At 38.5% G+C, this 23,686-nt stretch overlaps 1 protein-coding gene across 1 annotated transcript in view; it reads right to left on the minus strand.

The window, feature by feature from the left end:
* Window positions 1–23,686, minus strand: part of PTPRN2 (protein tyrosine phosphatase receptor type N2) — a 625,844-nt gene that overhangs the window by 30,928 nt on the left and 571,230 nt on the right. The window contains exons 16-19 of the mRNA XM_033074413.2: window positions 23,330–23,403; window positions 15,094–15,171; window positions 3,327–3,446; window positions 2,006–2,172 (exon numbers count right to left, since the gene is read on the minus strand). Coding sequence (XP_032930304.1) covers window positions 2,006–2,172; window positions 3,327–3,446; window positions 15,094–15,171; window positions 23,330–23,403 — 439 coding nt within the window. The remainder of the gene's footprint in view (window positions 1–2,005; window positions 2,173–3,326; window positions 3,447–15,093; window positions 15,172–23,329; window positions 23,404–23,686) is intronic.

The raw sequence follows: 23,686 nt of genomic DNA on the forward strand, positions 1-23,686 counted from the left end.
TAACAACCCAAAGATCAGATGACCAAGAAAACTGAGATTCATAGACCAGCTATTGTGCATGCCAAAATTCCTTTTCAGGCGGAATTTTACTATGCATTCAGCACTAAGAGTTCATTGTACAAAATCTGCACGTAGCAAATGATTACAGTACCCTACACTGGACTGTGAATACATGTGAAATGAACACTCAGAATTCAATTAAATCTTAACAGGTTCATTCCCATACTGGCTTAAAATACAAAGAATGGCAGCTCGGCTACTTTTCTCATCTAGTTATCATTTTTCTTTTTCAAAGTATTGCACAACACTTCTTCAACACGGCTATTTAACCCTTACACAATGTCACTCTAAGAAGCGCTTTCCTGGCGATGTGAACTGTGACTTACTGTAGATCTAATCCTGCAGCTCACGCCGTGACCTCAATCCTTACTGAAACAAGTCAGAGGAGAGGTGCTCTGAACTTCAGATGTCCTGGCTGTACAGGCTCATTTATGCTCTAGTTAGAATTGCTAGCAGATTTCCCACTAAGTTTGAAAGGAGCAGAGCCGGGCGCTGCGCTGGCTCTGTGCTGCAGCCCCACACAGCTTAATGGAGCCGAGCCACAATTCTCACTACAGAAATTCACTACAGGAAACTTCCTCGCTACCACAAGCAAAGGGAAATCAACCTATAAAAATCATATTAAAGTTGAACCCAGAGAAGAAAACCTTGAAAATTCAATTACAACTTTAACTCCATCCAATGGCTGTGTTTCCTTGCTCCACTACTGCTTTTGTGTGGTGACTCTGTAGCATATCCTTACATCCTCACCTGGCCATAGCTCCAAGTGACTCAGAGCAGCTGCACTCCATTACCTGACCTGCACTGTGTGAGATGTCTCTCTGCTTTGAAAAGCCTTGCAATACATACAAGAATACTGAGTGGATGAAGGGTGGCATTTAGTCCTACATTTTTAAGGGTAAAATTTTGCCAATAGACAACTGCGCAACCAGCTCCCGTTGGCTGTACGCCAGCTCCTCCCCTTGGGTGCAGACACACAACTTCAACTGGCATCAGTCAGAGCTCCCAGCACACATTGAAAGAAACAAGTTTGGACCTTTTGAGCTCTGAGCCCCTTATAATCACTTTGGGGGGTTGTAGATAATATTGTAGAGCAGGGAGAACAAGACGCGATCCCACAGGCCGCTGGTGGATTGAGCACCAGCTCCCCAAACCTCCTGGAGATTCTTTTCATTAGTCATAAGCGCATCGCTGCGGATTAGCTGGTACACGCTAACACCTACACGTGATGCACTGGGCACAGTTTGCAATCAAATGAAGATTATTTCACTCCAGTATTTATCATGCATGGCTTTAATTTTCAAATTAAAATTTAGACAGGCACGGCAAACATTAGAGAAGGTGGCAAAGACTTTCACAGCTTTTGCCTTTGTATATTTGTATTTTAAAGCCACACTGACTTTCTTTAAAGTTCCAAAGGGTATGCTTTGTCAACATTTTTATCTGCTTTCTCAAGCTTCTACCTTCCTGCAGCCAAAGGTCTGCAGAGCTCGCTGTTGGATCCTTATGAGCAAATGGTCCCATGGGAATGACGGTATCGCCATACGACTCCATTGTGATTCTTTTTTTCAAGCCTGCTCACACTTCCTAATTTACTTGTGAGAGTCCTGATATAAGGACCTTAGGGGAGCCACACAAAAAGCCTGGAAGTTGCAGAATGGATAAGTACTTGAAAAACAAAGAAATACAGAAGAACTGAGATTATACAAAGGGAGGAAAGGCATTGCTCTCTAGATGGAAAATGAATATGTATTAAACCCAGGCAACATCTCTGTGTGAGGCAGCACTAAACATCAACCTACTGAAGACATTTCTCTTAGTTTAGCATTTTGGCATCACAGGCTGAGGAGCTCCCTTTCAACCCCAAAATCTTAAAAGGACAAAAAAAGCACAAGTTCCTCAGACCCGTATCGTGTTAAAAGAAGCGCCATCCTTTGTGCTTTACCTGCGGAAATCCAGAAGGGATCTGGTGGAGGCAGGAACCCTCTGATCGTTCCAGCTGAGGAAGTGGAACTGTGTCACTGTGCGGGTCTCGTTGGTCTGCAGGTTCTTCAGGTAGAAGCTCCTCACGAGGAAATCCTCGCACCAGATGTGCTCAGAGACAAGATTTACCTACACCCACAGGAAGGAACAAACGGAGATCAGCAATTCTGGTTGCAAGTCACGTCTTCAGGATTGCAGGTGTAAGATTTCTGGGATGAAGGAATTGCACGAAAATTTTATTTTTATTAGCAAATTGGCCAGTACGGGGGAGAAAAAAAATGCATTTAGTGATCAGTGTAGGTGTCAAAAAGGGGTTAGCTACCATTGCTATTGCATTGAAAACATAAGAAAAATATTGACAATTTTAAAGCAAAAGCAAAATTCACTGAATTTCATCTTTACAACATTATGTGAATACAAAATATATTTTATATTGAAAATGTGTTAGACCGACAGTTCCTTTCTTATCAGAAATGTCCACAAATGCATTGCCCAGACCACTCTAAAAGGTCTTAAGAATCTGAGTTGAATTCACATGAGAAGTGAAAATTCAGTTTCTTTTGCTATGAAGAAAAATAAACATTAAAAAAATGCAGCTTATTTGCAGAGCTCATCTTTTCAGAAAATGACTTTATTCCCATTTTAGTTTAAATAACAGTATTTCTTCACAATTTCTCCACATTTCTTCGTATTTGGCATTGTGGTATTATTTTCTTCCTCTACACAGCTGGACCACTGGAAAAATCTGACAGTCGTTGTCAATGTTGCATTGCAACACAACTCGTGATATGATATTTTGGGCTAGAAATGCAAAGCAGAAAATAAAAATGTATATTTGTTGTTGTGACTGAGGCAAGAGATAAAAATAGATAGGATTAATTACTACAGCAATATAGAGATTTTTCTACAAAGATTTACATATGGCTGTCCTAAGGCAAAATTCACCAGCTCTAAAAATACTATTTTCCTATAAAATATAAATACACACTTTCATATATCAACCACTTGCAAAACCATTCAAAATGCAAAAATTATTGTCCTTTTTAATATTGCAATATTTCACTCATTATTTGCTATATTTTACTCAGTGGAAACCACTTTGTTCTTAAAGCTGCGCTCCAAATTTTTTTGCAAATGCAAAAGTAGCCGGAAGCAAACCAAGTGTATTTCAGAATCCACAGCTCGACCTGCAGGTTAGATTGTCTCCAGCATCGTTCTGCCCCGTTTGGAATCAGCCCCTGCACTTACTGCCACGTTTGCAAGCAGGTATTTTGTGCAGGTACCTCGTAGATGTGGTAGAGGTTTGACCCTTCGTCTGGCCAATAGTGGTGGCACTGTTTGACTCCGTTTTCCACGAGGGGTGTCAGCATGACAATAACGACACAGCCGTTCTCCCAGACCATCTGCAGACAAAGAAAGACACCGTGGCCACATTGTGACTGCCTAATTACTGCGTGACATGTATAATTACTGCACTCAGACACACAATCAAAATTTATTCCATTCACAGGAAATTTATTTCATTTTCATTAGACACTTTTACTCTGCAGCTGCTTTCAAATCCCTGAATAAACTGGCACCATATTTTGCAGGCGTCCATGAAATATTAAAGAATTTCCGGCGATTTCAATTCAGGTCATCCACAAAATCTCTCCTTGTTCCTGGTACTGCTTTTCTGTCAAACTTTTAGACCCACTAAAGGAACACAGAATGGTGCTTGCAGAACACCTATCTATTTAAGTTTGATATTTAACACTGAAGCAGCACAGACCTGCTGAAGTCACGTACTGAAACCTGTTTGTGCGCTCAACCCCATGTCTTTTTTCAGATTGCCAAGTAGCAAAAGCCATTAAAGTGCTGCATTGCTGAAACAATCATAAAAGTTGCATCTGAATGACAGTAATGAAGAAAAGGCAAGGAAAATTCAAAGCAAATCTATTTTCCCAGGAACATTTTGGATGGAGAAGTCATCCCTCCAAATGCACATTTATAAACGATTCCTTGCAAATGTGCATTACTTTCTTTTTCCTTCTTTCGTTCCTTCCAGCTTTCCTTTGTTTCCTTTCTTCCTTTTTCTTTTATTTTATTTTTTTTTCTTTCTCTTTCCTTCTTCTCTACTTAATTTTTCTTTCTTACTTTTTTTTTTTTTATTTCCCCTCCTCCTTTCTCTTTTCTAGTTCTGTTTTCCCCTTTTTTCCCTTTTTTTTTTTTTCCTGGAGGTAGAAGGAAAGTCCAACTGTGCTGCAGACAGTGCACTCACAGAGCACAGGTACAGCAGAAACAGAAGAAAGCAGAATATCTTTGCTGCCAGCATGATCACTTAATAATTTAGACCAGGCACAGAGCAGGATAGAAGAATCAAGCACTAAAGGATTTGTGGATGTCTCTCACAAACAGCAAACAAGTAGAGATGCTCTGGTCTGGCATATCTCTGTTCCAAACACAGCCCATGACTGAACAAAAAGGCTCCTATGAATTAATACCAAGCAGCATAATCACTAAAAATTGTTATTATTATGCTGTACATTGATGTTATATTTGCATACAACTTTCATTGTCTTTTTGCTAGCATATAAAATTACTAAATGAAGAGTAAACTGCTCTTTTTGTGAAGGGTTATGTTTATTTCACAGAAATATTTATAAGCAACTGTATTGACATGTAAATTTTGTCAACAAAAAAGGCCTTTGTCTAAACTGTGCAAAGATGAGATGATACATTCAATTCAAGGATTATTTTTTTTAATTACATATCAAATAAAAAGGTTTCCCATTCATGGATAATGATGTTGTCTTCTCTTTTAAGAATAGCTTGCATATAGAGAAACAAATAATGTTTTTCTTCCCTTTTTTTCATTTTGCAACATAATTAAAACTACTTTTAAAACAGGCTTAGAATTATTTAGAGAAATGAATCAAGGGTTTACACAGAATAGGGTTATTTATCATTTTGAAAGGAAGTGGGGTAAAAAAATGACAGTGGATTCTTTTAAACCCTTAAAAAAGGTTTTTTAAATAAAAATGTAATTTCCTCCTTCTCATGTTAAAACCTCACAATGCCACAAAACCATTTAAACATACTTTAAAATTATAGACACTTTACAGACAGATGTATATTTATCATTTGTATCTTTCTTGTACTGCATTTGTTCCAGGCCACAGCTGGAAACCTTCTTTATATGTAAGGAAGATGATACAGATTTCATTCATTTTAAAGTAGTTTCACCTTTTTCAGCCAGCAATCAGACTAAGATAAGAATTCAAAACATGCATCTTACTTTAAAACTAGCCCCACTAAATCAGTACTTTCATCACATAACGATTTAATGTGCCTCTAGAAGGTATGGAAGCTCATTGAAGCCATTACGAAAATGAGGAGAAACACAGTTTTTATGAGTGTAATAAAAATACAATGATCTAGACCATAAACTAATCATCGAGCACTCTGCTTGTGCCACCCAAGTGTAACATTATAAAAGTCCACTCATTTAGAGAGGAATCCTTACAGTTTGGCAACCCTGTTCATTGGTTCAAAGACAGAGCATTTCATTAGAGAGGGGCTGTCTGCATCTCTGAAGATTTCATTAAGCATAAATCCAAATGAAAGTTAATTTAAACAAACAATTTCAAAGTTACTCTGGGGTATAATATTTCTTTTAGGTCATTGTGTGAAAAGTAGAAGTCAAATCTACTAAATCAAGAAGGCAATACAATCCAGTGCCTTCATTCCTGCTACAAGCAACTGTCCCTGCATCTCCTGTGCTTACCATTGAGATGGGATTTTCACTAAGGCTCACAGCCTGTGACTGGAGGACTACAGCATTTTCTTTGTTTCCTTGCTACTTTAAATATTAGAGCATCAGGCTGGTATCTATGACCATTTATTTCCAAGTAACTTGGTAGCAGGATGAGTCAAAGGCAGTTTACAGAGTTTTACACTGTCATCTATTCACCTCCCCTTCACCTCCCCATCTTTAAGCAATTGATGGGGTTTTCAGAAGCTGCATCTCCCAGCACCTCACACTTGGCTGTGCTCAGTGTCCAGACATATCCACAAACTAGGAAGTGGCCCCAAGAATGTGTCTTGATAAAGAAGGAACAGGTAGCCCAGACCTGGTGTGCAGAATCCCAGCACAGCCTCTGGAGATATGCCTGTGGTTACCAAATTTCAGCTGGCCTTGGAGAATGGACAGAGAAGTCCAACTGCAAATATGCAGTAATTCACATATTTCTGAACTTTGTATGCTTGCACAGTGTGATAGAAGAATAAAGAGAACATCAGGTCCTCAGGGCAAAGGTTTTTCTTTTTATGTAGAGACCAGCAAAATTAAGTCTTAGACTCTAAGTGTCTGTATATATAGGCCATATAATATACACATGCATATATTTGCAATAGATAAACCAAAATTTATTTAAATCACTTAGCACAGGCAGGTTCATGTTTATAATTCATGGTAATACTTTAAGTAGAAGAAGAAACAGAAGTAGAAGAAGAGTCCTGTGAAAGGGAGCAATAAAACCCAAGTTCTTACAGGAGCTCACTGCAGAGCCTGCAGTGTGTTCTTTGCTGAAAAGGGAGGACACTGCATGATTTTGTGTGACATGTCCACCTTCAGCCTGTAGGCCTAGAGAGCAACATGTTAATGATATCTAATGAGGTTCTGCTGTATGCATCATTCTCAGAACACTTCTTGGATGAGAATAACACCATCCTGTTCCATTAGCTGCAAATTAAAGGCTGAATCCTGCAATCTAAAGATGAGCACAGCATTTGAGATCTTCAGAATTCCCTGTTGATGAAATCCACCAAGTGTAGAGACCTCATGCTGTGGTTATCCAGCACTGCCAGCCCCATATAAAGGGTTTCCACATTGGGATGAATTATGTTTAGTAAGAATTACTTGAAAAGGAGCACAGAATTGTTTTTTCATGTAATGAGAAAAACAGTCACAAATAGCAGAACCAGTGTTACAACACTGCCATAAATCTGATAAAACATCAGTTTTTGATAGTTTATTCTTTAAAATGTCCTTGTTTACTAGCTTGTAAATAAAATGGTTAATATGAATCCCCTTCTCTTTCTCAGACAATTCATCACTTTGAAGTTTCTTTTTATAATAAATGATTCTCCTCAAACTCCTTTTTCAGCCATTTCTGTCATTTTTGTGAAGGGGATATGACAAGGTACGAGCTCTGCCCAGACACTATTCATTTAATGGAGACTAGTGGAGAAGTTTCTAAAATGCAATGATTTAAAAGTAGAAAATAGATGGGATAATGAGCTAATTCCAGCCAGTTCACTAAATATAACATGCTATTCACACCAGCTTCTCTCTGGGAGAGAAGAGACCTCCAGCAAACTACAGAATTTACCTTTTCAATCTTTTAGGCTTTCCACACAAATTGGTATAGCTGGTAAATGCAAAGACTTGGAAAAGCAGATGAACCAGCAAAGAGAGCCCAAATAATTTCTAAGGATAATCAAAACTCAATATGAATAAACACAATGCATAAAAAAACAACAAAGCAAGGCACTAACCCTTGCTGCATCAGATAACATTCATCCCATTAGACATTGTGGAAATAATTAACTCAACTGTGATGTCTTTCAAGCTTTAAAAAAATGGGGATCTTTTAACTGAATGAAAAAACTGGGTTGAATTTAGATTTTTGTTATCAACTAGAGCTTCACAATGCATGCCAGTCAAAAAGTCATACAAACTTTTTTTGTGAAATATTTTGTTTGGAAATGACATAATTTTAATATGAAACGGGTCAAATCTGGTAGGTTTGCAAAATCATAACTGTGCCTGACAGTTAAGCAAATATGTAGGTTGAAAGATTAATGGTCAGTAATCTGTATTTCATTAAAAAAGTATCTGACTGCAGCTGGAAAAATGTCTTCAGGGAGGACCATATAAAAATGCACAGTTGTATTATGTCCCCTGCTGTTGCAGCAGCACTTGTTTGGAAGTCATCAGGAAAGGCAAATTCAAGATGACTGTATGTGTTGCAATAATTTCTCTTTCTGCTTTCTCATAGACACATAAACTGTTCTTATTCTTCTCAGTAGACTCCTAACTCAAGCCTTATTATTAAATAATTTAAATATGAGCTTTGTTTAGAGTTGCACTGCTGACAAAACCACATTAAGGAGCAAAAGTCCACCAAAATCAGCAGAAATTCCCTTTTCCTTCAGTATTGAAAATGTGGAAACAAAACAATAAAGGGATACAAATTTTAAGAGACCATTTCTAAGTACCTTCCCCAACCAGAGTCATAATTAGAAGGGAGCATGGTAAAAGCAGACTCCTTCACTGAGTGCCTATGGAATTTCTAATGCTGCATTTATTTCTCATGGTTTGACAAGTTACTAGTGCTCTAGGGGCTACTGTGCTGTGCCTATGTCTCCCTTTCTGCTTTTCCTTTATTAAATTAAAATATGCATATTTTACACATTTAATTGCTTTCTGTTGGTTTTCATCCTCTCTTCTTTCTGAAGGTGAGAACTGATTAGACATGCAGGAAGTCCCATTCCAGGCAAAGAAAATAAAACTTGGGAATCACAACTGCTCGAAAGCACTGTGTCTTGTTCTGAAATCACAGAACAAAATGCAGAAGAATAACTTAGCCTGTAAATTAATTTCAGCACTCACAAAACATGCTGAACTGGGAGCACAGAAACTAGCAGACAAAGGTTTGGTATAGTCGTTCTTACTCAGCCCATGGGCTTGGAACACTGATTTTGCTGGAAGACTCATTCAGCTATGGGGACATGGTCCCCTGCTAGTGGGATTTGCCCTTGGTGACTACTGATGAGTAATCCTTTTTACAGAGGAAACAGTCAACTGACAGTGTTTTGTATTTCCTTTGTTGAATCCCAAAACTGGAAGAGAGAAGCAAGTGTTGCTGATTAGACATGCAAAGATTTATCACGTCCTCAAGACTGTGATTCAGGAATCAGTTCTTAATATGCCCTTGTGATCTGGGAGGAAACCAATAGTCAGTTTTTTGGACTGATGCTGACAACTTACTCCTGAACAGGGGTAGAGAAAAGTAAATATAGCTTTAGAGTAAGAAATGCAGGACTAGGGCAACGAAAAGCAAATGGCAATTGAACTCTCTGGCTCGTATTAGGGCTATGGACTTTACACTTGGGATCCCTTCTGCTCTTCACATCTAACAGTCTTGCAAGAAAAGTAAAATAATCAAGGGAACAGAGATGAATTTTCCCCAATCACTACAGCCACAGCTGTGCAAACCTCCACTCCAGTGTGGTCTCTGTCAGCAAGAGATGGGCAGCATTAACTAGAAGGCTGAAGAGCATTTCCAGTTTCAAGACTATTTAATGTATTGACAAGTGGTGGAGGAAAGATGGGGTAAGGAAAAGCATGGGTTTGATCCAGAATGTGTAGGATGATGAAGCTTTTCCTTGCTTCCTAGAGGAGCATCCCAACCTCAAAGGGGCTGCACCTGAAGTCTGCCTTCCTGCTCCTGTCTGACTTGGTGCTGTTCATGACTGGTGTCTGCTCTGTCATCCTTGACACTCTAAGGCATTGGGGGATCTATTTAGCCTGAGCTACAGATCTGTTTAGGCAAAACCCATGGAATTCTCTGGTCTAAACTATGAGTGTGTCCACTACGAGTCTGGACTGTATTTAACTTACTCTCATGACTTACTGTTATAGGTGCACTTACTCAGCATTTCATATTTCTCTGCCCCTTCTGCAGAACTTCTATAATGTTCAGAAAATGATTAACTATGTTCTTCATGGAGAGAGGACATTACAGGAGCCAAACAAATGCTTACAGAAGTATCTATATCACATATTATTTCATTTTCTAAGGTAACTAAAGCATGGCAGGAAGTGCTTATTCCTCCCCACAGTTTCACTTGATGTGGTAAAATAAACATGAAAATGCACTTCCCTCCAAAAAGAAGGAGGGGAAAGAAGGACAAACGTGGGTAGATTCATGAAAGAAAGACATGATATGGGTATTTTCAAGAGGGAAAATTTATGGCCTCCTACAGAAATCTCCATTTGGAGATGAAGACATGCAATTTATAAAACCAGCATAATTAAGAATAGTTTTTCAGTGAAAGGAGCTGGTTCTAAGTATCCTAACTCTTAGAAATAGTTTCTTGCATATTATCATCCCTTGCTTCTTAGAATACTTAGCAAGTTAAGACATGCACTTCATGTCAAATATTTTGTGGAATTATAACCCAGCACACACTGAAAATAATAAAATTTTATGCCTCCAGAATTATTCACAACATGGAACTCCTGCTGCGAAAACTTGTTATAGATCAGAAATGTTCTACATCCTCTTTCTTTTGAATTATGTTCAAAGAGATGTTGAATTTTAATAGCGCTGTGTGAAAGAGATGAGTGAAATCTCACTGAAGCTGCTGGACAAAATCATCACCTTTCATTCAAGATAAATGTAAGAAACAAGCAAACTCTTTTATGAAGCCTGATAACTGAAATTACAGAAGTTATCATCAAAAACAAGAGAAACATGAAGCATATGGACCCGTGAGTTTCTCTAGAAACTGATATGCTTAATGCAGAGAGAGAGCATTAATCAAGGCAAGATGATTAATCCTGATAAGCAGCATAAATGTGTAAAAGGAATAAAGAAACCACCAGCACAGCTCGACAAACTAGCATTGTGATCCTGCTAGAAGAAAAGCTGAAAGAAAGGTTGGGGGTAAAACACTGGGTGAATGAGGTTTGGAAAAAAGAAGTTATTGACTGTTATTTGATTCTGTCTTTGTTCAAGGAAATAAAACTCTGTTCTTTCTTTGTAAATAAAATGGAACTCTATCAAAGCAAAACCTTTTCCTGAGGATGAATTTTCTTTCCAGCTGAGAAGAAAACAACCCACAGACCTGACAAATTGTTTAACCACTCAGGTAAAAATGGATTAATACCATGTGAGGACAGTCATGCAGTTTTTGAGAAAGGGAATCGTGAGGTGGAATTCCCACTGAACAAAAATAGAATCAATGAAGGATGCATTTCTCAGAAATAGTAATTGGTAAAAAGAGATGAAAACAAGACCAGATAAAATTAAAAGAAGACTTAAATCAGCTGGAGGCTTTACAAAATTAATTAAAGTAGTGGCTGGAAAATTTCCAGAGTGGTCCAAGAGATGACAAGCGGGTAGAGATGAAATCTCTGCTTGAGCCGCAAACACAGAGCATCCAGACAGATTAGGAAGCCCTGTGGCAAAACAGATCAATGAGATGACTGACAACACAGCTCCTGCAGGCTAGAAAGTTTTCAAACAAATAGGTAAGCCAGAAAAGTTGGAACTAACTTGGCACTTGCTGACATAGAGAAGCTATGCCAAGAATCCCAGGAGCTGGAGAAGTAAACTGGAGAGGGACACATAACCATGGAGTTTTTTTGCAATTAGAAAAGTCACTGTAAGACTATTGCCTTTTTAACCATTATTTTTCTTACAACATATACAAATTTGAACACCATTTGCAAATGACCAATATCCAGGTATTTGGACCATCTCCAGTTCAAACATTGTGCCTTTGAAAGAAAAACTTCCATCAAGCTGATCTCTCAGGTCAGCTTGGAAACCCAAATGACTAGAAAGTTTTACAGAAAATTCTGAGACTAACAGGCAGCTCTAGTGGCTCAAGTTAAATGGTACTGAAGAATGACACCTGTTCTTCTCCACCCTACCAAAAAGACATAATCTTCCTAGAAGTAGTCACTAGTGAGACCAGTGGAACTGGTGCCTCTTCAATCCCACAGTGGTACTAGGCTTGGATCTCACCTTTCTCACCTGTGCTAAGAATGCTAAACCACATGAGCCTGGACCAAGCACCATCAATGTTGTATGACAAAGGTCTGCCTAGTTTGAGAAAGCAAAGGCACTGAGCTTAACTATGATCTTTGTTTGGATCTGGGTAACTCAAATACAGTAAATGGGAATTTGATTGCTAAGTGTCTAATAGCACTTGCACTAAAATACTGGGCACTGGATCAACATAACAGGTTTTACAGGGGACTGCCAGTAAAACTAGAAAAAAAAGATCACCCAAACCAAAACTATCTGTTTGGTAAAACTTACAAAGTGTTGTGACATTCCACAAATCCATTCATAGCAGACCAGACTGCTTGCTACTGTACAGGTAGTCACTGAATTGTAGGAGAATATAACGAAAGCTTAAGAGAAAGCTGGTTTAGAAATTATATCTGGAATGAGAACATGAAATGTAGACAGCACAGATCAGACAGTGTGGATTTCATTGTGGATATGAGCTGTGCTGTAAATGCTAAGAAAGTTGCCTTACATATTCAAGTAAAACAAATGCTCTGTAGACAAGAGTTTTCTAGAAGTCAGCTTGAAATGCCTGCAGGAGTGGAAACAATAACAACAGCTCCTTGCTGGGACAGCCTTTCAGTCAAGACACAACAAAGTGGCTGATGCCCACTGGGCACCCTGGCTCTTGGGAACCTCAGCAGCTAAATCTCTGCAGAAAGAAGAAGCAATGCATCCAGTAAATATTGCCATGGAAGGTGATGCCAAGCTCCAAGAGTTTCTGTTGGACTTGCTAAAGCATGACATTGTGAATTTAGACAAGGAACAGCAGAACACTCCCAGATCTCTCTGGAGCCAGTCACTCTTCTCACTATCAGCCAGAAAACTGCTTCACTGAACACAGAAAGGGGAAAACAGCAATGCAACTCTGCAACAGCTGGCATTAAGTGGAGGAGGGAGAGGGAGGAGAACCACTGAGAAGATGTATCAGGAATGAATAATTAAATCTTTAAACAATCCCTGGTGGCAGCATCATGGAAGCACTATAAACTACAGAAAGCTGTATCCAAGCAAATATCAACTGATTGTGCCCTGACAGAAGTTACATTGCAAGTTCAGGTTTCCTATGCTTTACATTAAAATAGGCACTATTAGGTGAAAAGTAGAAATTAACTTTTCTCCTGCAACTGGACATAAACTGCAACATGTTCAAGCCATAGCTTTTGATTTGTACACTGGATCTCCTTCATTTCAGATGCAGTGCTCTGCAAGGAGCTCACCTCTCTTGGTCTGTTTATTACATCTCCTTGATACCCTGGGCTGGGTAAAAGATTTGGGACAAGAACTGGCACATTGAAATGTGATCTGCAGGAAGTTTAAGAAGTGGGTAATGGACTAAACCAGGACACTGGCACAGGTAGATTGTTATGTTGAAGTGACAGACATCATCAAAATAAACATCACAAAACACCTTTGCTATGGAATCTAACAGAAGAAACAGTAAAAGAGCATCACATCAGAAATGCACACAGCCACACTCAAACCAAAGCTGAACCACAGCTCCCAAACAGTTTCTGAGGAGACATTTACAGCAAACATGGTGGGGAGTTGGAGTGAACTTTCATTGATGGATCACTGGAAGAGAAATAGCAAAAAGAGCAGAAGGAAAGTGAAGACTCTTCCACACAAAATACAAAGAGGAAAGAAAGTAAAGAAAGAGATTTTTTAAGTGGAATGAAGAAGATTGTGCCACAGAACAAAGAAACAAAATTGTAGTCTCCGTGACCATGCAAACAGGTTGCCTAACTTTTCAAACTGGTGTGGGAGAAGAACAAAAGATACCCTTCATACTATGCTTGTATGATTGATTCTGATTTCTGCAATGCTTACTCAAAGTGGGATTTTAAAATGCCTTATTTAAAAATAAAAACATATTTTTCAACATGCAAAGGGTCATTTACAGGTCAAAGTATACATGATATATATATAAAAATATGAAAAAATAAACAGTTAAAAACCTGGGCCATAGAAATCATAAAATGCCATTAAAAACTAGCTAACATGCTATTTGATTTTGCATGTGTAACTTAACAAATACATTTTTCAAGTATCATGCCTGTTAGAAGGTGCCAAGACAGAAAGATCAGTCTGCTCAATTCTAGCTAATTACCAAACAGTAAAGACAAAAATCACAAGTTACTTGAACATTTAAGCCAGACCAAAAGCTCACCTGACTTCATGCATTTGCTCTGCCCTTCTAGAAAACAGTCCCAAAATATATTGGACAGAGCACTTCAATACCCACACACCCAAAATTCAACAACTTTTTTGAAAATGTCCTGATTTCTCATCAGAAAAATTATGACATGAGGACAGCTTTCAATAGGCATCAGTTAATATTTTTTAATGATAGGTGAAATGATGCAGATGAAGAGATGATTTCAACTGATGCAAACTCCTAAAATACAATGACACTTCTGAAATTGTCACACAGACATTCTCCCATACTCAGAACAAAAACTTCTAAATTCATAATGCAAAACAAAAAATAAAAGCATATGTTCATGTTGGTAACAAACCCCAGCTGGCCTCCTCCCCAGGCAGCTTCTGTAAACTTTCAGACACAGTTCTGCATTTCCAAAGGAATATCTAACACTGGTATCCATCACACCATCACACACATCTACCCTAGCCATGTCTGTTGGTCCAAATCTGAGAGCTGCCATAGCACTGAAACACCTGCATGCAAAGTGAGCTCCTAATTGGGCATCAGTAACTACTCCATTTAGCCCCAGTCCTGCAAATATTCTGCCCCCATTTAAATTTATGCAGCTGGGTCCTAACTGCCTGTGGTAGGGGAAATGCATGAGGATTCAAGCTTATTGGAGAACTGGGACATGTGTGAATAGATTTAAATGGAAAATTCATGGCACTCAGTGTTAGGTCCTTTCTCATCTGGAGAATGACAATGAATTCTGGCTACCCTCTTCAGGCCCTCTGAAAATCTCTGAATCCCTGGCAGTAATTTAATTAGAGAGACCAGGCACGAAAATATGAATACTTTGCCCTGAGGTTTTCAGTATAATTTTCAGATACATAAATGGCTTGAATATCCATGTACTAGATTTTAAAAAGACTTTTGTATTAAGATTATTCCGCCTACAGTGACTCAAGCACAACATACTTTTACACAAATTACATTATAAGAAGCACAGGAAAACTTGTGACATAAATTCAGTTTTCAAAGAGATGTTTAACTTACCTGCCAGAAGTCAGCAACAGTAGCAGGGAGAGGGCCTTGGGTGGCAATATATGCAGGGTTTCGGGGGTCATGGTCCATCTGGAATAAGGAAGAAGAACACAGACTGGATTTATTTAAAGGAAATCCCTTGCAGTGTTAGACACAGAAAGTATGGGAGGGCAGAACAAGGGAATTCCTTGAGGACTGTCAGGTCCCTCCATCCTTTATTGGCAAGTAAAGTGTTTTATTTCTATTTGTACACTCAGAGGAGAAGTTTTCCCCCAAAAGACCGATGACCAGATGAATATCAGCACACGTGATGAGCAATGTCCCATGTCCTCAACATGCAGAGTAAGATCATTTATGGTGGCTGACAAAGGCATTTATTTGAGATCAGTATTCGTGGTTTCATAGCAACCTAGGAGCCTTTTGAAACATTTTTCTACACTGAATGTTAAGAATTCTCCACACATCTAAATATGTTCTCCATTTCCACCATGCCAGTCAAGGGCACATGTAACTGAAAAACAGCAAAAATGGGGAACAAATTCAGTTTCTGGCTTTTTCTGGTTAGCTGATTTATCTAAATGCATGGATTTGGCCTCAATGGAGGAAGTTCTGCTTAAAGACCTTAATTATTACGTTTAATTCAAGGAGCAGAAAATTCACTGAGCAGAAAAAATAAAGAATCTAAGAAACAAAGCCATCAGGAGTAAATAGGATTAGTGTGTTACAATGAATGTTTTCGAACTGATGGGTGGTTTTCTTGGTTCTAAATCTTAGGACCCATTCTGCTGAAAAAGAAGATCTGCTGATAGGATTAAAAAACAAACAAACTCATTCTAACCCTGAACTGGGCAGGACAAAACTTTGAGCATAAAGAAAAGAGACCCATTTCAGCTCTGAGATGTGTGGGTGTGACTCAGTGACACTGAAGTCGGTGAGAGTTAACTTATACCCATGTAGCTGAAGGCAGAATTTGTCTCAATACACAGTTCTGTTCTATAAGTAAAGATCTGAATAAGAATGAATGTGAGTCACATTTGCATTAACAGGCATCTCCTGAATTTATTCATAGCCTATCAAAATTTTCAGTGATGGTACATGTCAGCGTAAAAGAAGGCACCTCATAATTATGTGCAACATAAAAGAGGGAAGAACCATAAAAGAACAGATGTAAGTTATTCTAACAGAACAACAATATGATGAATGTTGCAAAAAGGAAGGGAACACTTTTATGTTTCTAATTTTCTGATGTATAATTAAGCTGGACTTAATATTAAAATTTCCATGACAACACAACACAGGTAAAAGTCACTGAATCCATTTAGACTAAAAGCCTACTTCTGATTCACCACCCACAGTTACAAAAAGCCTTGACCAGGATGTCTATAATACCATCATTTTATTCCAAGTTTCATTGGGATGCTTTTCTTACCAGCAAATAAATCTTCCCAACAAGCAATTACTCACAACAAATTTCAACCTTGCTTTCTTTGCCTTTTGACAAAAGCAATTCTGATAGCAGGACATTTACTACTGTGGGTATTTTGAGGCAAAGGAAAACTAGCTTTCTTCATAAATCAATATTAACAAAAAAGCCCTTAGGAAACATTTCAAAAGGGGCAACTCTCTTTTTGTTTTGTTTTGCTTTGTTTTGTTTTTTTTTTTGTTTTGCAAGAATTGAGACACTGAACTAAACACAGCTGAAAACAACAGCAAATGTGATCGAGCAAAGTCAAGCTTAAAAGCAGGGGGTATTTTATTCTCCATTACAGTTGAAATGATTTGTTGTTGTTTTGTTTTGAATCCCAAAGATCCACAGGATTTAACCTTGTAGTGAAATGATTTCCTATGCTGGAACTAAAAATCTTAACTTAGAAAAATTGACCTACACCAAGAGGATGTGCTACTCCCAGTGGAAATTGTTGTGGGCTGCATCCACTCAAAAATGATTTTGCTTCTCCAACATGCTAGAGCTTGGCTTGGAAATGCAACCAACAGCAAATACCAAACCTTAGAAAAAATTTAATTTACTTTGAATTCTTCCCAAACAATTTTTTGTTGTTTTTTAAAGTAGGCATGCCAGAAAACAAAAGGCAGAAGAAATCAAGGATGATGCAAATAGTGCTGTGATGGGGGAAATACATCTCAACATTCAGCTGATAAATCAGGAATAGGCCAATCTTGGCATTTCAGCATTAATCAACCTCTGTCACAAAGGTGCTGTTGGAATGTGGCAAACATTACAATAAGCACAGAGCAGTGAATGATATCAGCAGTTTAACAATAATTCAAAAGACAATTACAATTATTACATTCCAAGCACACTGTGATACACAAAAAACAATTATGAGCAGAAACTCTTCTTGCTTGGAGCAAATAGAAAATGGCAGAAAATGCTATCACACTATTAAATGATCTTTAACTGAACAAAAATAAGAGCAAAGTTTAAACTAATTAAATGAAATTTCCTGGTTTTATTAGCTTTGTTTTACATGCACTGTTTAAAAGACCATGTATTTCAAGAAAAGTGTGAAAAATTCCTAGTCTTGTCACATCCAATTTAATGTGAGTAGGTGATGGCAAGGGACAGTTCTTGAATGTTTTTGCTTTGTTCTTTTTTATTCTCTGAAGGTCACCAAGAATACCAAGGGCATCTTAATCTATCAAAGTTAACATAAGTTTGAATAAAGAAATAAAGTCAGTAATGTGTTTTTAACTAATCAAGGATCAAGTAAAAGGTGGGGTTTTTTTATGTCAGTAGTTATTACCTTCTTTCAAGGATCTCTCGAATTTCTCACTTCTTGAAAATAAAATAGAAAATGTATTCTCCAGAGAAGAATGGAGAACTCCAGACTTCATACAATCAAGTATTAAAACAAAAATTGATTGTTTGCTAACATTTTACATCAGAGCAACCTTCAGAAATCACCCTAATAGTAATTGTTCAAAAAGAACATGATTTTTCCCTCGATTTCCACATCAAAGCACCAAGTTCACAAGGCTTACATCAGAATGGGATCGAACAGCCATTGTTAGAAAGAAAAATCAACAATTATTACAACTGTTCTACTATGGTGAAATTCTCATTTTCTGCTGCTGTACAGCAAAGGCAAGTCTGCTGATAATGTTTCAATCTATTTTTCCATGATTTTATATTAGGGGTTGAGGATTATAACTGGCCTCACAATTGATTGTACTGATTTCCATCACTACCAGTACCAAAAGCAAATGAAAAGAAAGAGGAGGAGCACTGAGATTTTTTCTTGGAAAATTAAAACTAGAGAAAACTTTAGTGGCACAACTTGTGTTTTCCTACAGGGCTTTGTAGAATAAGCTGACTTATAGTACCTTAAAGTAGGAAAATACATAAAGAACATTATCACAACTGGTTGCATTTTGTTACTATCAGACCTGGATTCCACCTTTGCTTTACTACAGAATAAAAGCTGGTTCTTTCTTCAAGAGTTCTATTATCCAGCTGCTTTATTCTAAGACTTTGCAAGGATTCCCTGAAGAATTCTGAATTTTGTTGAGTTTTTGATGGAGACTGTGCTGCTGCACGAGTTCACTGATAAAGCTGATGAAATGCAGAAAAATCGATCATTGTGGGAGCAAATCCTTGAGAGTGGTACATGTAGATTCTTTTTAAGCTGTCTTGTAAAACTGCAAACTGAAGTAAAAGTGTCAATAGGCATCAATGACCATTTTGGTATTTCAGGTAAATTATAACATTAATTCCTTCCCTTTACCTTCCCTTTCAGCTAGTTAGATATTTACTTTCCACAGAGAAAGATGCTGGGTGAGATATGTTCTCAGTCACATCATATTTACCTTCATCTAAATCCTCTGAGTCCATCTCAAATATTCCTGAATCATGAGATCAGAATGAAATCTGGTGTAGTCCAAATATGACAGAAATGAAGTTGAAATCTGATTAACACCTTAAAAATTCGTATGGATCCAAGCTTCTGTGTGGTTTCCAGACTTAATGTGTTTACAACTCCAAGAAAATCTGCTTCCATGCATATATTTATTACACAAAGTACAGACAGTCTCCAGAAGAAGAAGTGTATTTGTTTTTGCAAAAGAAAGTATATCCAGCAAATGCAGATGAACTTTGTAATCATTCATCTCAGCATTAAAATTAAAAAGGTAGACTAGTCCTCATCTTCATGTTTGAATTAAAATTTAAAACAATTTTTTAAATCCTTCCTTTTAAGCTCGTAATGGAATGAAAGAAGCAAGTCTGGTTGTCTATGCCATTATGAATTTCAGAGTCTATTCTTGCTGATGAAATTTGTATGCTGTATTTGAACAAACTGTCATGCTAATGACATTCCTCAGTCTGCTGTCTTCAATAATAAGCAAACTGAGTTTTTAAATGTAGTTGATGGGATTTTTTCTCTCTCAGACACCCTATGAGGAAAAACAGAATTTCCCATTTACTTTCATGACCTCTGATTTAAAAGCAAAGATTGCACATTATTTACTAGTGGATGATTTTCCTGAAATTTAATGAGGACTAAGTACAAATATGACAGAAGTAATTATCACAGTTTTATTCTGCACAGTCAGGGTCTCCTTGTGCTGTAATTGCAAGCCTTTCATTCAGCTGCTGATACCAGAGTTATTATCATAGTACTTTATTTTATTTCAGAGAGGAGGGAAACAGATTTCTACCTCACTTTTACCCTGCAAATTTATCCCAAGGACTCATTTTGCCTGGCCTCATGCTACAGTGAAATAAAAGACATATGGGAAGAACTTGGATTAAATCTTTCCTGATTCTCTTCACCCATTCCCAGCTGCAGTGAGGCCACCAATATAACCCCAGTTTTCACATCCTACTGTGAGGTATTGAGGTATTGAGAGGGGGCAGCAATTTTTAAAAGGAAGAAACATGTGGGCAGGTGGCCAGCTCATTGTCTAGCACGGGGATTTTTTTATGGTGTGCTGCTGCACTCATTTAGACTTCAGTGAAGGTTGAGTGAGCCCCAGCTGGAGATTGGACCACTGACCCAGAAGCTGGAGATACTCAGCAACATGTACAGGACTTGCAGCTTCCCTCTCTGAAGCTGAAATATAATTACTTTATTTTACACTCTTCCTGCACCAGACAGCTCCCACACGTGGGGAGCAAAAAGCCTCTTGCAGTCAGTTCATCCTGTACTGATGCTGTGCTATCAATGCCCATCTCACAACTGTGCTCACTCCTCACCCAGGCACTGCAAGGAGCAAATGCACCAGGAGCATCACTGTATTGACAGGATGATGACTGAGGTTATTTAAGTTGAAACAGTGTGAGGAAAGAAATGGCAGGATTTTTGCAAGAGTGAGTGAAAGCAGTTGTACTGATACTCCACATCCACTGTGTGCTTACACAGACTAAATGTGTGCCTGCTACCAGAAAAGAGCTCAAGAAAACAGCAGTAGAAATAGCACACATGTCCAGCCTAGGTTTCACTAGCTGTATAAGCACAGTAAATATTGCAGAATCAAGTGCCCAATTCAATATTGCAGTAGGCATTTGAAATGGGGAGAACAGAGACTGAATATCTCTAACACTTCTATATTCAACCTCATTAATACAAAAACTACACCAGATTAACAAATACGTTTACACTAATCTGAAGATATTTAATTTGGCTCAAAATTCAGCAGTTTGCAGGGAATCTTTCCAGACCACGGGCTTGCAAAGCAGGGATTTCCTCCTATCAGCCCCCCACTGCATCACCTTCAGGAAATACATTTTGATCTACTGCTCTCAAAATAGCAAAATGACTACTGGCTTAGTGGAGCAAACTCATGTGACTGACTGGAGCATCTCTTTCCTTGGAATAGCAGGGCTACACAAATGTCAGCTGTGGCACTTCTCACAGTAGGGTCTCTATCCTACCATGAAAAAGAGGAACTTCATATTTTTTCTTGCCAGTTTTTCTTGGCTATGCAAGTTACTGGGCACTTTTCCCAATCTAATGAAACACTTGTGAACCCACTTATTTCTGGGCATAGAAGTATTTCTGTAAGAGACACAAAGACAGCCATAAGAATTTTTGCTTCATCAGTGTGACTTGTATTGAACAGAACTCTTGAGTCTGGAAAAACTACAAAATAGAAATATGTTCTAACTCTGCAGAAGGACCCTTATTAAGAGCTGGAAGGAAAGGCAGGATTACAACCCTCTGTAAAAACACAAGAGTTAAAGCTGTGGGGGCAGGGACCCTGTGCTTGCATGAGCTTTGAGCATCCTGATAAAGAAAACCTCTTCCCAGTTTTGTCAATGGGATATCTTAGTCCTGTTTCTTCACTTCCAACACTACTTAACCTGATCCTTTACGCTTCAGTGCAATTAAAGAAATAGTTACGCTATAATCCAAAACTACAATTGTGACAGACATAAACACACATACAAGAATTTACCTCCTTCTCCATCCAAATTTGTGTCTAAAAGTAGTTAAGCTGTGTCTACACAGACTTTTGGGCAGCTTGCAGAAGCCCAGTTTTTCAGTAAAACCCCAGCATTTGTGCTGCTGTCAACACTGAACCCTCAGTGACTTAGCACTGTCTACAGATGCTGTGATTCCACTTTGATACCACGTTGTTGCCATGTGAATTACAACCAAGCTCTTACAAGAATACAATATCTCACTTCCAGTTATCACCTCCCACTCCTGTCCTTCCCACAAAACCTCTCAGTTTCTACTATCAGATGAAGGCTTGACCAAACATAACTCACCAGCTGGGTCCTGAGAACACAAACAGAGCACTGAAACCCTGGAGCTGGACCTCTGTGAATGATTTTACAAGCAGGATTCATATTCCTTGGAGCACAACCTACTGTGATCCCCTGATCCTGTTGCCAGATAGAGCTTGGTCTTGTCAGAGACCTGCCTAAAAGCAGTCTAAAAACTCTAATCTGTGCCTATCTACCCTTGTCCTCTGAAATGGAAACTGGCAATCCCTCAACATGCAGGTGCTTTGGTTTCCCCTCTACCCTAAGACAAAGACAAAAATATCCCAAAGGTGTGTTTTGGCTTCAGTGTGTTGTTTAATTCTTTGAATAAAGCACTTTTATGTGTTGAAGGAAATGAAGCTTTGAACTCTGCTGAAACAAATATCTGGGAACAGTTTCTGTGTAGCTGTTGGGTTTTTTTAAGAAAAAAGTATTGTCAACAACACTGGAAGGAAGCAGCCTGCAATTTCATGCTGTTGCAAATTGTCAGCTGCCTTGCCCACACAAAGTCATTTAACTGGGGGAGTGATACTCCCCAGGAAAATGAGCCTGTAATGGCAAATACAGCCCACTGCAGAGAGATCTTATTCTCCATCCTCAGTTCTATCTCACAGTTGCCCTGCAACTTTTTGGTGCCTAATTAATGTGAATAAATCTTTGAGGAAAAGCAACTGCAATACCAGCAGTGCCATAGAGGTCAAGGACACAGTGCTTTTTTCCCCCTTCACATGGATATTCTGACACTTCCCTATGACAAGGCAATGCCATTGGCATTACTGTACCTGTTTAGTGTCTGCAAATAGAGACTTTTTCTCCCTATCATCTTTCATGGACAAGAAAAGGATTCACATTCAGCTCACACAGTCATGGGAATTGGCAGCTGGGCCACACTGGAGTATTTGGACAAAACAGTTGGACTGACCTGCTTTGCAGCTGGAATGAATACACAGGGGCTAGGGGATTCTATTCTTGCTTTCAAAACAGCAAGCTCAGAGAGGAACCAGGAGAGCTACAGAACCACCAGACTGTGCATCACTAGGTCACCACAAGAAGAAAGGTAAGAGGAAATGTCACTTCCTAATGCAGAAGAAGCTCAGAAGTCTGTGGAGCTCAGCTCTCTATGCCTACAGAAACCATTCCTCCTAATGTAGCTAGTAGGACAAAGCAAAAAAGAACAAGCTATTTTTACCTTTCAGGAGAAAGAAAAACTCCACTAAAGTAAAGCATTGAATTTTATAATCTCTAAGTTAATAATATCTAATATCAAGTACAGAAAAACTGACAGTATTACAAGGTAGAACGAGGGTTATCAAATGAATTTCCTTAGTGAATAAACTTAAAGGGTATTGCATGCATATAGATTTCTCTTCAATTTGAAAGGACAGCCTGAAACACCAGTGTTGTGAGGTGCTCACAACCTGAGATTAGCAGTGAGGTGCCTGGAGTGAGCCAATTTTGACAACAAGGAATGGCAAGAATCAGCTGTTTGGAATGCTTCTCATAGGTTACTGTACTTACAATTGGACTGGCATTGATGTAGTCTGAATTGTCGTGGCTGCTTTCACCTTTCAGACATATCCTGGAATGGTCATCTGCAAAGGAGAAAACAAGAGAAGAAAGTTTCTATACCAGTATTCTACCCATTTTATCTTAGACAATTCAAAGGCAGATTAATGTGCTTTTCACGACAGGTAAATATCAGAACGGATTTTTCCTCCTGACTCACAACCTAGCCATAGGGTTGATACAGCTACAGCATCCCAGCCTCACTCAGACATCAAGCAATGGGATATTCCAGAGGCTCAGTGTCACAAAGCCTGTCTTCATGGAATGCTCTGTGATGTGCTACAACCTCTCGAAGGAAAAAAGAGAATC

This window comes from Catharus ustulatus, chromosome 1 (genome assembly GCF_009819885.2).
Source record: "Catharus ustulatus isolate bCatUst1 chromosome 1, bCatUst1.pri.v2, whole genome shotgun sequence".
Taxonomy (NCBI): Eukaryota; Metazoa; Chordata; class Aves; order Passeriformes; family Turdidae; genus Catharus; species Catharus ustulatus.